This window comes from Oncorhynchus mykiss, chromosome 13 (assembly GCF_013265735.2).
Source record: "Oncorhynchus mykiss isolate Arlee chromosome 13, USDA_OmykA_1.1, whole genome shotgun sequence".
Lineage (NCBI taxonomy): Eukaryota > Metazoa > Chordata > Actinopteri > Salmoniformes > Salmonidae > Oncorhynchus > Oncorhynchus mykiss.
Genome location: NC_048577.1, coordinates 42,152,467 through 42,165,742, shown reverse-complemented (window position 1 = coordinate 42,165,742; position 13,276 = coordinate 42,152,467). Strand labels below are relative to the sequence as shown.

Genomic DNA, 13,276 nt, shown 5'->3' with positions numbered 1-13,276 from the left:
TATGTCATGGCAGGCAAATAAAATCTAGAGATATGATGCAAGGATATCTTTATATTTTTAGCCAAATCGACACAAATCTAAGCCTTGAGAAAGATAAGAGGCAGGATGCGAATCCACAACACTTGCCCGCTCCACTTTTTACAGGCAGTATTAATGCTAATTTATAAACTGGGTGGTTCAAGCCCTGAATGCTGACTGGATGACAGCCGTGGTATATCAGACCGTATACCACAGGTATGACAAAACATGTATTTTTACTTCTCTAATTACATTGGTAACCAGTTTATAATAGCAATAAGGCACCTCGGGGGTTTGTGGTACATGGCCAATATACCACAGCTAAGGGCTGTGTCCAGGCACTCTGCAATGTGTTGTGCATAAGAACAGCCCTTAGCTGTGGTATATTGGCCATATACCACACCCCCCCGTGCCTTATTCCTTAACTAACCCAGTTCAGTTGAGAAGGGTGAAATTGCATTCTGCAATTCCTGCATATGGGCATTCCTGCATCTGCAGGAGGCGGCAGCGCTCCAGTACAGTAGGTGGCGTTAATGCACAATAACGTTGGATGCTCGCCTCCGTCCTCCCAACGAAGGGGCTGGGGCGACAACAGTAATAATACTGGTAAACAGTGTAAACAGTGCATCAAACTGGTCGACTCTGATCTTCAGTGCGTAAAAAAAAAAAAAAACGTTTTGCAGGCCATCTAATAATTTAGGTAAAAATGTAATGGACGTGCATTTCACATTATGGTAGCCTACCCTTTTGGCTTTACATTGAAGATTCACTTTTTTTCATGGTTCTAGGTCAATTTAAGTATTTTGAACGAAGAGCCATTTGGGGGCCAAATGAGCCGGCTCTTTAACATGAACCGAGCTCAATGCCCATCACTACTCGACACCATGCAGAATATGTGATTAGCTAGAAGGAGCTGTGCGGTCACATACAAGTTCAAATCAGACATTCACACTTGCCATAGAGTTGAAATATTTATACTTAGCTAGCCACACATCTACCTCTAGTGCACCCGCTGTCTCGACCTCTGAATGCTCGACTATGAAAAACCAACTAACCCTTTACTTGTTGCATCCTCTATAACCACTGTGATCATTTGACCGTGCTGGTCATATGGCTATGCAAATCTTTAAAAACGCTAAGGCCAGATGTCAAAATGTCTTACCTAGCAAGTCACGTTAGCAGCGGTGAGTTTTTAGGCTACCATTGTGATTGACAACTAGATAGATAGCCCAAACTGCACACTAACGTAAACTCAACCCATCCCGTACAAATGTGCGCAACCGGCAACATTCAAAAGAGGCTACAAAGAAAATGAATGGGACTGTAGCGACTGTGTTGACTTCAAAATCGGGGGTGTGAACTAGGTTTTTATTCAAGCGTTGATCGACATGGTAATGGATCTATAGTATTGGAGAAAAGTTGAAAACGGACCCTCTGTTACACCTAGACGTGTCATGTCGTAACGTACAGCACGCATAATGCAACTATTTCTGTCTTACAATCTTTCTCCACCAGGTGTAGCACTTCTCTCATCCTTTAAAAACAAGAAATGGACAGTGATGGGGGTAAGGGGGATACCTAGTCATTTTGTTCGTCATCATTGTATGCGATCATTCTCAAAGCCGGTTTACTTCTAAGATCCCTTTAGCACCGCCCTAAAAACCTGATTCAAATTCGACACAAACCTTCAAATAGGTATGTAATGACACATTATATAAACTCTTTATATTGTTTTATTTACATTTTAGAGGCGATAAGGTGATAAGTTGGACAGATCAAGTGAAAAAAAAGCTATTTTCCCACACAACATTCTCCTTCTCACTATCACGCATTGGTTACGCTTCCCCACCCGCCATTTTTAAAAAAGACCTGACGGGGCTCATTGTCTTCTTAAATTATGCAGAAACGGGCAGCGTTCAGGTCATGTAATTGATTATGTTGGAAAGGGGAGAAATTGTGCTTTACAATGGTATTGACATTACAGTTGATCTGGAAGTATTACGTTTTGGGGCGCTAAAAAAGGTCAATTGTACGGACCAAGGCGATGTACGAGTTTACGTTAGTTCCCTAAAGTTAGCCATCTAACCATTGTGGTAATTGTGCTGTAACTATTACGTAATGCGCTCGCTAGATGCTAGCTACATAGACTCATGGCTCGTGCAAGTGCAGCAGTCATAAACCAGATTTTAGCCCCGCGTAGCCAGATGTGGGTGCACTGTTTCTAAACGGACTAATCACTAACCAGCTCCCTAGTCTGATTGCGATTATCTGATAGCTAACCTAGTTGCTAACATTAGCGGTTCAACTCACCTCGCAAGAGGCACACGCTGCTGCAGTGCTGGTGGTATGGAACCGAGACCGCAAGCATTCGAGTGGTGACAGCAGAAAAGTTATGGTCGACATGTTCGTCGCATTTCCATTGGTCTTCAATCAAATCGATACTTTACTGACCGTTGTTAAAGCTAGCTAGCTAATTACATTCCCTCACAAACTGCTCACGCAAACGAATGTCAAACCAGCAAGAATAACAATCCTTCAGAATAAAAGTTATGTCCTGTAGTCTTAGTGTAAATGATTAAATAAGCAAAACAATTATGGACAATCTCTTAATCATCGATATATCTTACAGCAGTTAAATACAATAATTATATATTTGTTTGCATTCAATTGTTTTTCCCAAATTATAAAACAAAATTGTGCTTGTTCTTATATGAACTATTTCGAATGCGTGTCAAAATAAAAGTCCTATACATATTACACATCCCATTCCAGGCCTACAATATCAATTGTCTCTACACCAACATCAGTACAGAATTAGGGTTGAAAGCAGTTAAAATACCTCTTAAATCCCGATGTCTTCTGCTCAAGCAAAGATCATACAGCTCTAACCAATGATTCTCACTTTAATGGCCAGATGTTTGGGGAAACCATATTTAATAAGTGTTCCAACCTGCACTTGATCTACTTCCATTATTAGGATGACACCTTTGGTGTTTGGCACCACAGTAAAAATACTACGTTTATTCACATTTTTAACACAAACCATCCCCACATAAATACACCATACACTGATTCTATTGATTTTCTGGACATTACGTTCTCTTTTTTCCCACTAGATGGAGACGTAACCTTAAATCAACAGATACACACTTGGAGAAGTATGCCCTCTCCTCGACTCTTCCAGAGATACTTTTGAGGAGATGGGAAACTCCATTGGAATCGGATTTAACGCCCATTGTTTGCGTAGTCCCCGTGTCGTCAATGGGAAGCGCATTCTGGGCGATTCGGGGACAAGGAAAGCTCTTCAAGGAATCGGATGTAATTGGGAGCTAACCCAGATGCCTGTGTGGAGTTGTCCTACTAAGTACTAAACTAACATATGGAATTGTTTTAAGATGGTCATTCCACGGATCATTTAGCTATTTGATTTGGAATTTTAGGACCCCTGAGGTATAAAACAAATTATAAAAAATGACAAAAAAAATAATTTGGACTACTACTATAGCCTATAGAAACACAACATAACACGTTCATAAATGGCAACAACAAAAAAAAAGAGTCATAAAATGTATCATAAGGAACAAGGCTTTGAAGTGTCTGTCCTACATCTAGGAGATACTGTATAAGAAAGCTCAGGAGATATGTTTTTTTGGAGACATTTAACCCCTTATTTTTGTTGCCACAAAACTACCTCCATACTTCCATTTGTTTTTATGTGTAACCATCAAACAAGTCCCGTGACACTTGTGTGGGTGGTAGAGCAAAACAGAGAACACCGATGTTTGTGAGTCTCTCCCCTTTCCATAGTGTAGGATGTCTCAGGGTCTGACAAACACTGCTGTAGCTCAGCCACCTTCCAATGCAGATATGGAAGGCTGACATAGGCGGATGCAGTGATATCTGTAGTTTAAAAACGGACAGATTTTTATGCAGATTTTTTATTATGTTACCTAGATTGAGGCATGGGTTAACTACTGGGGGGCAAGGAGAACCCCAGCTCCGCTAAAACCATTGATAACTATGTGCCGTTTTCAAGGGATTGTTAAATAAATGTTAAATAACCATTTGGTATGTAGTTAGCTAGCTAAACATCAGCTATCTGAGCAGCTAACCGATCGCTGCAGCTGTACATAGTCCAATTGTAAATAGTGCACCCAATCACCTACCTCATCCCCATATTGTTTATTTACTTTGCTTCTGTTTTGCACACCAGTATCACTACTTACACACCATCATCTGCTCATTAATCACTCCTGTGTTAATCTGCTAAATTGTAATTACTTTGCTACTATGGCCTATTTATTGCCTTAACTCCTCATGCCATTTGCACACAATGTATATAGACTTTTTCTATTGTGTTATTGACTGTACGCTTGTTTATTCCATGTGTAACTGTGTTGTTGTTTGTGTCGCACTGCTTTGCTTTATCTTGGCCAGGTCGCAGTTGTAAATGAGATAATCATTCTCAACTAGCTTACCTGGTTAAATAAAAGGTGAAATAAAAATAATAAAAAAATAAGCAAACATGTCATTTAACTTGCATCATCAGAGATTAGGCTTTTGAAAAGAGCTTGACATTACCAGGACGAGGACCTGCCAAAGTTATCAGTCGGACTACTGTCATCACTTACTTATAGGCAAGCAAATCAAACAATATTTGGATATAGCCATCTACTGTAGCTTATCCCCTGAATGTTAATAAATCCTCTTAAGTATTAGCCCCTTTTTTTCAATTTTCGCCCTAAATGACTTACCCAAATCTAACTGCCTGTAGCTCAGGCCCTGAAGCAAATATATGCATATTCTTGGTACCATTTGAAAGGAAACATTTTGAAGTTTATGGAAATGTGAAAGGAATGTAGTAGAATAAAACACAATAGATCTGGTAAAAGATAATACAAAGAAAAAAAGACATATCATTGGTTAGACTTAGAACCAAATTCAGTCTGGTCCATTTGCAGTTCCTGTGACAGATTCATATTTCTCTAGGACAAAATGGTCCCACTAAACTAAATACAACTTATAAAGGCTTCATAAGCACTACATAAAGCCTTAACAAATCTGTACACATTTGTCATACTCTATAAAGGGTGTATAAACATACATAGTGCATTATGTAACAATTGTAAATTAACCCTACAGAGGAAATGGCTATGTCACCCTTAATACACCATTTATAGAGTATGACATAGTTACAGATTATTTGTGAAGCATTTATGTAGTCCTTATGAAGCCTTTATGTATGCTCAGTGGTGTAAAGTACTTAAGTCAAAATACTTTAAAGTACTACTTAAGTAGTTTTTGGGGGTATCTGTACTTTACTATTCATATTTTTGACAACTTTTACTTCACTACATTTCTAAATAAGATATTGTACTTTTTACTCCATACATTTCCCCTGACATCCCAAAGTACTCATTACGTTTTGAATGCTTAGCAGGACAGGGAAATCATGAAATTTAAACACTTATGAAAAGAACACATGGTCATCCCTACTGCCTATGGTCTGGCGGACTCACTTGCTGTGCCCCTGACTATCCATACATTTTTAAAACCAGAAAATGGTGCCGTCTGCTTTGCTTAATATAAGGAATTTGAAATGATATATACTTTTACTTCTACTTGATACTTAAGTATATTTTAGCAATTACATTTACTTTTAATAATTAAGTATATTTAAAACCAAATACTTTTAGACTTTTACTCAAGTACTATTTTCCTGGGTGACTTTCACTTTAGTAGCTTTCTATTAAAAGGTATCTATACTTTTACTCAAGTATGACAATTCTGTACTTTTTCCACCACTGTGTATGCTCTACCTAATACATTTGGGACCGACAAAATCATCTCAAATGGTGGATTTGGCGCCCCTATCTGTCAACAGTTTCCACAAAATGTAATTTAAATAGTTCCATGCAACGTGTGCCAGAATTGGGGAAACCAGAAATGCCCTCCTGGCTAATCTTCAACAGCACATTAGATCCATTACCAAGAATGACAAAGACAACATTACTAATACATTTTTAATAATAGGAAAATGCATTAGGAAGCTTAAAGGAATAGTTCACCAAAATTGGTTTCCTTACCCTTTAAGCAGTCTATGGACAAGGTACGATGCTTTGGTTTTACTGGCCACTGATTCAAATGCTAATTCTATAGTATTTGTGGCACAAATCCAATGCAAGTCAATGGTTCCTCTATTAGCATTTCCACACTTTATGTCCAAATCATCCTATAGTATCTGAAAATGTATTGTGTAACTCAAGTTACTTACAGATTATTTGGGTTGTGGACCAGGATGCGGACATGAAGCTACAGTTATGATTCTGTTTAGAGTTGTGGGTTAGGGTTGAACTGGGATGTGGACATGAATCTAGGGTTAGGGTTGTGGTTGAGGCTAGGTTAAGTTTGAACTGGGGTGTTGAAGGTATGAAGCTAAGGAAATCCTCTGGGTTGATTATGAATACTTTATCATAAAATCCCATACTATTTTCTCTTGGCTAAATTAGAGAGGTTTCTTTGGAGACAATGGCATCTAGTTTCTGTTGTGCAATATGAGCGAATGGAATTTATTCATGTAATTTATAATACCTTCTTCTGTCCTGTGTTTAAGATGAGCTAGTTTGTATTAACACGCCCTACGTCAATCTCATCTGTCTGCACTGGGTTCTGACAACTAAAACATTGTAATACTGGTGGTAGTAGACGGTTATTATGCCACTGTTATATCATATCATTGTTATCTGATAATAGCTTTGGTCACATGGGTGGCTGGCCCATATCGCCATTGCTGAGTCGCTTCTCCTTATCCAGATCCATTGATAAGGCTCCTGAGCAGAAACAGCATCAGTACTGATACAGGTTCAATTTCTGGACATTATCCTCCTCTTAGATAAGGTCTGCCCAGGGGATTTGAGCTGAGTGGCTGTCTGTTTTCTACCCGTGGCAGTCGGTTTCCTCCTCTAGTTTTTAATCATAGCCGTAATCTGCTGCTGTTACTCTGGAGGCCAGGCCCATATGCCACATTCTCCCTGTGACCTGGATTCAAGCCTTTTAAACCCTGCAGCAATTTGTTTCTGGGCAAAGACCGGTGTCAGAATATGAAATCCTTTATGTCCTTTATTGGAGTCTAATGCAAAACCGTGCACTTCCTAAAATGAAGTACTTCAAAGTGTTTCATCTGTGCTCTATTTCAATATCACCAAACCCACAGGAATATGATGTGGTTGTGGCCGAGGTCCGGCTTCTCCAGGCTGGAGGCCAAACCCACAAGCAAAACGTATGGTTACCAAATGCACATTGTCATCTAAAAGGGGAGAACATTTTGTCACATCATGGCAGACCGAGATAGATTGAAACCGTCTTTAATCTGTGTGTGAACTGGAATAGAGGTGATTCATTGGTGAATAATCTGAGATGTTGATCATCTAAGGGAGTGTTTAACTCTAGTGCAGTGCATGGAACAGGGAAAGTGGAGACCCCTATACTCAAATCTGGCAAAGATTTAATCCAGGTACATCACAAGGTAGAGTCAAAAAAAAGAGTCATACTTTATTACCATCTGTATACAATACATTCACTATCAAACCTATGCATGTGTTAGAAGATAATCATTCATGAGACAAAAATAACTACTGTACTTTGAGTATAGGCCTACATTTGAAACATGATACCCATGTTCTCAACAGTGTGCAGAAATGGAATAGACATTGAAGAGAAAATGTTGAACAGAAAAATAAACACTGTACTGTACTTTTAAGAAAGAAATTAACAGGATAAATTGTAGGCAGTCATACACTTCGGGTAGTTAAATGATACACCGAAAAATAATGATGTCCCTTCCTCAAGTTCCACAAGTCACAGACTTCTAGATATATCATACAAAACTGCTCATACTCTAAAATATTGTTTCTCAGGCTTGGAACCAGAATAGGCCATACGTTATGACCATGATGAAGTAGAAGAGAGAAGGAGTGCCACAAGTTCAACTGAATGTTAAGGAGCAGTCTGAGCCTGAGGTGTGTTATGAACTCTCACAGTCAGTTTGCTGCAGATGGGAAATGGCCCTGTTCTTTTTTTCTTCTTCTTCAAACATAAAATGACCAGGGAGCATGGTGTAAAATGTGATCCTAGATCGGTGAGGGAAAATGCATCTATGGAACTTATTACTCACTCAGTGTCCCTCCCTCATGACAGTCACCTCTCCTGGGTCTGCGACTCAGCATCCCAGCTCTTGCCGCCATGTTGGTTCTTCTTGCGGGTGTGCTCGGCCATGACCACAGCTGCCAACACGGTCACCAGCACCGTTACGGTGATGACCAGCACGGTGGCCGTCTCTGCCATGCACAACTGATTGTCCACCCACGCCAGCGAGGCGCCCGCCAGCTGCAGAGGCTCGTGGCACGTCACGTTGTGGTAGTCGTCAACGTGAAGGTGGCGCACACTCAGCAGCTTGCTGAAGACCCGGTGCAGGTCGCAGTCGCAGTTCCACGGGTTGCCAGCTAGCTGCAGGTGGGTGCCGGCCGTGTGGAGGCTCAGGAAGGTCTTGAACTTAAGGTGCTGCAGCTGGTTTCCCTCCAGGCCCAGAAGGGTGAGACTGTGCAGGGGAGCCAGAGCCTCCGTGTCGATGTGAGTGATGTTGTTCTGGCCCAGCTGCAGGGCCTCCAGGACGGGCAGCATGGACAGGGAACCATGGCGCACAGCTCGCAGCTGGTTGGCATGGAGGTAGAGGTGGCGTAGGCGAGACAGGCCCCGGAAGGCTCCTGGCTGCAGGAAGGTGATGTGGTTGTGGCTGAGGTCCAGCTTCTCCAGGCTCTCCAGGTGCTCCAGGCTGGAGACTTCTAGCCACTCAAGGGTGTTGTGGTCCAGCCGGAGCTCCCGGACCGAGGACAGACTGTGGGAGAAGTCCAACGGCAGCCGGCGCAGTTTGTTACGGCTCATGTCCAGCTTCTCCAGAAAGGAGAGGGAGTAGAAGGCCTGGGAGAGGAGGAGGGTACACTAAATTATGAACATGAAAAAGTAAAATCGGTATCAAACCCTCATATCCACCATCAAATCCTTATGCTAAACTATGCCACTAATGTTATCTAATGCATAGGCTATTGCAGTGTTTCTCAATCCATTACTAGTGCTGGGCTGGACCAAACATATACACAGTAGGTCCTCCATGGGTATATGACATTATATGGGTTTCGCATGTGTTACCTCGGGCTGCAGCAGCTGGATTCCACTGTCAGACAGCACCAGGACCCGCAGTGACCAAAGTCCGGCAAAGGCACGGCTCCGCACTTCCATCAGCAAGTTGCCACCCAGGTCCAGCAGCCAGGTGCCATGGGACAGGCCATGGGGCACTTGGAGGAACCCGCGCGCTCGGCAGTCCACCAAATCCGAGTGTTCGTAGCAGAGGCAGTGGTGAGGGCACTCTTTTGAACTTAACACCGAAGACAGCGCCAGCAGCAGCAGAGCAGGAAATAACATATTACTTGCAAAAATGTGCACCTAAAGTGCTTTATCACGACAAGGCTTGAGGACGTTTGGAGTGGAGTATCAGAATCCAGATAGGAATATCTGAGGAATATCTGCAAAATAAGGCACACAACCATTAGATTTATGGTTTGGAGATACAGTATCAAACGCTGTCGCTGAGTAGTGAGTATTCGGTACGATAGAGGAACATGTACATTTAATAGCTCTGTAAACTGTAGGCTTTTAATAGCTTGAACTAGTCGACATCTCTAAAAGACAAGATGGAAAACACTCAGAATCCTTTACTGTACACAATACCAGCAGTGAGACGGTTGCACGTAATGTTTTACGCATAGCCTACTTTAGCGGTATTAAATTATACGAGCTGTGGGTATTGTTGGTAATTGCAGAAATACACAATTACCTTTTTAAAGACGTTACAATGTAAATAAAGGTTACTTTTTTAAACCGACAAAACAGCAAGCCTATTCAATGAACGGTAACAGCAACGGCAAATAACTCGTAAGTAATTAAATTAAACAATACTTTACCTACAATATTTATATCAAATCAACGATGAAAAGCGCGGGTGCCGCATCAGTAAACTAACTCCTGTGTCCTCATCACGCTCCCTCTCGCTTTTTCCGTAGAGATTAAATCCACAAATCATCTGCCCTACAGATGTTCCCATCTAATAATGGAGTTTTTTTAGTACTCCTTAGTCCCCCCCTTTCATTTCACCAAAATGTATCCAGCGTCCCCTTATTAGCCAGAGTAAAATAAACATCCCAGTTACCAATTGAAGACCCCTCGTTTATCGAATATGAAAAACTGACGATGGAACATCTGCCCTGCAATCCCCCAATTGTAATATTACACAATGTAGTTTTCGTGAATTTCTTCTGAACAAATGTCATTGCGTCGTATAAAATCACATTTACGCAGAGGTTACATGGTGCATCCATCAAACTGTCCAAAAGTTATATACAGTGAATTGAGGAAAGTATTCGGACCACTCCACATTGTTACGTTAGTCTTATTCTAAAATGGATTTAATACGTCTTCAATCTACACACAATACTCCAATGACAAAATAAAATACATTTTTGCAAATGTATTACATAAAGTTAAGACCCTTTGCTATGAGACTCGAAATTGAACTCAGGTGCATCCTGTTTCCATTGATCATCCTTGAGATGTTTCTACAACTTGATTGAAATCTACCTGTGGTAAATGCAATTGATTGGACATGATTTGGAAAGGCACATACCAGTCTATATAATGTCCCCACAGTTGATAGTGCATGTCAGATCAAAAACCTAGCCATGAGGTCAAAGGAATTGTCTGTAGAGCTGGCTTCAATCAGTGGCCTCAATCATTCTTAAATAGAAGAAGTTTGGATCCACGAAGACTCTTCCTAGATGGCCGCCTGGCCAAACTGAGCAATCGGGCTGAGCAATCAGGGGATTAGGGCCTTGGTCAGGGAGGTAACCAAATACCCGATGGGCACTCTGACAGAGCTCCAGAGTTCCTCTGTGGAGATGGGAGAAACTTCCAGAAGGACAACAATCTCTGCAGAACTCCAACAAAAGCAGGCCTTTATGGTGGAGCGGCCTCAGTAAAAGGCACATGACAGCCCGCTTGGAGTTTGCCAAAAGGCACCTAAAGATTCTCTGGTCTAATTAAACTAAGATTGAACTCTGGCCTGAATTCCAAGCTTCACTTCTGGAGGAATCCTGGCACCATCCCTACGGTGAAGCATGGTGGTGGCAGCATCATGCGGTGGGGATGTTTTTCAGCGGCAGGGACTGGGAGACTTGTCAGGATCAAAGGAAAGATGAACAGCGCAAAGCACAGAGATCCTTGATGAAAACCTGTTCCAGAGCGCTCAGGACCTCAGACTGGGGCGAAGGTTCACCAACAGGACAACAATCCTAAGAGCCCGGACTTCAACCCAATCGAACATCTCTGGAGACCTGAAAGTAGCTGTGCAGCGACACTCCACATCCAACCTGACAGAGCTTGAGAGGATCTGCAGAGAAGAATGGGAGAAACATGCCAAATACAGGTGTAAAGCTTGTAGCATCATACCCAAGAAGACTCGAGGCAGGAATTGCTGAAAAAAGGTGCTTAAAAAAGTACTGAGTAAAGGATCTGAATACTTATGTATACATATTTAAAATTAAAATATATATACACTGCTCAAAAAAAATCAAGTGAACACTTAAAACACAATTTAACTCCAAGTCAATCACACTTCTGTGAAATCAGACTGTCCACTTAGGAAGCAACACTGATTGACAAATTTCACAACAGGTGGAAATTATAAGCAATTAGCAAGACACCCCCAATAAAGGAGTGGTTCTGCAGGTGGTACCACAGACCACTTCTCAGTTCCTATGCTTCCTGGCTGTTTTGGTCACTTTTGAATGCTGGCGGTGCTTTCACTCTAGTGGTAGCATGAGTCTACAACCCACACAAGTGGCTCAGGTAGTGCAGCTCATCCAGGATGGCACATCAATGTGAGCTGTGGCAAGAAGGTTTGCTGTGTCTGTCAGCGTAGTGTCCAGAGCGTGGAGGCGCTACCAGGAGACAGGCCAGTACATCAGGAGACGTGGAGGAGGCCGTAAGAGGGCAACAACCCAGCAGCAGGACTGCTACCTCCGCCTTTGTGCAGGAGGAGCACTGCCAGAGCCCTACAAAATGACCTCCAGCAGGCCACAAATGTGCATGTGTCTGCTCAAACGGTCAGAAACAGACTCCATGAGGGCCCGACGTCCACAGGTGGGGGTTGTGCTTACAGCCCAACACCGTGCAGGACGTTTGGCATTTGCCAGAGAACACCAAGATTGGCAAATTCGCCACTGGCGCCCTGTGCTCTTCACAGATGAAAGCAGGTTCACACTGAGCATGTGACAGACGTGACAGAGTCTGAAGACGCCGTGAGGACGTTCTGCTGCCTGCAACATCCTCCAGCATGACCGGTTTGGCGGTGGGTCAGTCATGGTGTGGGGTGGCATTTCTTTGGGGGGCCGCACAGCCTTCCATGTGCTCGCCAGAGGTAGCCTGACTGCCATTAGGTACCGAGATGAGATCCTCAGACCCCTTGTGAGACCATATGCTGGTGCGGTTGGCCCTGGGTTCCTCCTAATGCAAGACAATGCTAGACTTCATGTGGCTGGAGTGTGTCAGCAGTTCCTGCAAGAGGAAGGCATTGATGCTATGGACTGGCCCACCCGTTCCCCAGACCTGAATCCAATTGAGCACATCTGGGACATCATGTCTCGCTCCATCCACCAACGCCACGTTGCACCACAGACTGTCCAGGAGTTGGCGGATGCTTTAGTCCAGGTCTGGGAGGAGATCCCTCAGGAGACCATCCGCCACCTCATCAGGAGCATACCCAGGCGTTGTAGGGAGGTCATACAGGCACGTGGAGGCCACACACACTACTGAGCCTCATTTTGACTTGTTTTAAGGACATTACATCAAAGTTGGATCAGCCTGTAGTGTGGTTTTCCACTTTAATTTTGAGTGTGACTCCAACTCCAGACCTCCATGGGTTGATAAATTTAATTTCCATTGATAATGTGTGTGATTTTGTTGTCAGCACATTCAACTATGTAAAGAAAAAAGTATTTATTAAGAATATTTCATTCATTCAGATCTAGGATGTGTTATGAGTGTTTCCTTCCCTTTTCCCTTTTTTGAGCAGTTATATATATATATATATATATATATACACATACATACAGTGCCTTGCGAAAGTATTCGGCCCCCTTGAACTTTGCGA

General features: G+C 42.4%; 2 protein-coding genes across 5 annotated transcripts in view; both read right to left on the bottom strand.

Annotated features, from left to right (window-relative positions):
• Positions 1–2,555, bottom strand: part of LOC110486405 (myocardin-related transcription factor A) — a 41,580-nt gene extending 39,025 nt beyond the window's left edge. The window contains exons 1-2 of one of the 3 annotated variants that reach the window (XM_021557979.2): positions 2,329–2,555; positions 449–598 (exon numbers count right to left, since the gene is read on the bottom strand). The gene's annotated coding sequence lies outside the window, so the exon portion shown is untranslated. The remainder of the gene's footprint in view (positions 1–448; positions 599–2,328) is intronic. The other 2 variants (XM_021557978.2, XM_021557981.2) reach the window with 2 other exon arrangements.
• Positions 2,556–7,544: 4,989 nt separating this feature from the next.
• LOC110486404 (slit homolog 2 protein-like) lies at positions 7,545–10,569 on the bottom strand. Of its 2 annotated transcripts, none has more exons than XM_036941132.1 (3): positions 10,035–10,569; positions 9,223–9,585; positions 7,545–8,994 (listed from the first exon to the last, which is right to left on the bottom strand). In XM_036941132.1, the coding sequence occupies exons 2-3, from the start codon at positions 9,493–9,495 to the stop codon at positions 8,215–8,217; spliced, it is 1,053 nt and encodes a 350-aa protein (XP_036797027.1). In that variant the 5' UTR covers positions 9,496–9,585; positions 10,035–10,569; the 3' UTR covers positions 7,545–8,214. The 2 variants fall into 2 exon arrangements, with proteins under 2 accessions (XP_036797027.1, XP_036797028.1); XM_036941133.1 differs by having other exon boundaries at positions 10,039–10,569.
• Between the last annotated feature and the right edge of the window lie 2,707 nt (positions 10,570–13,276).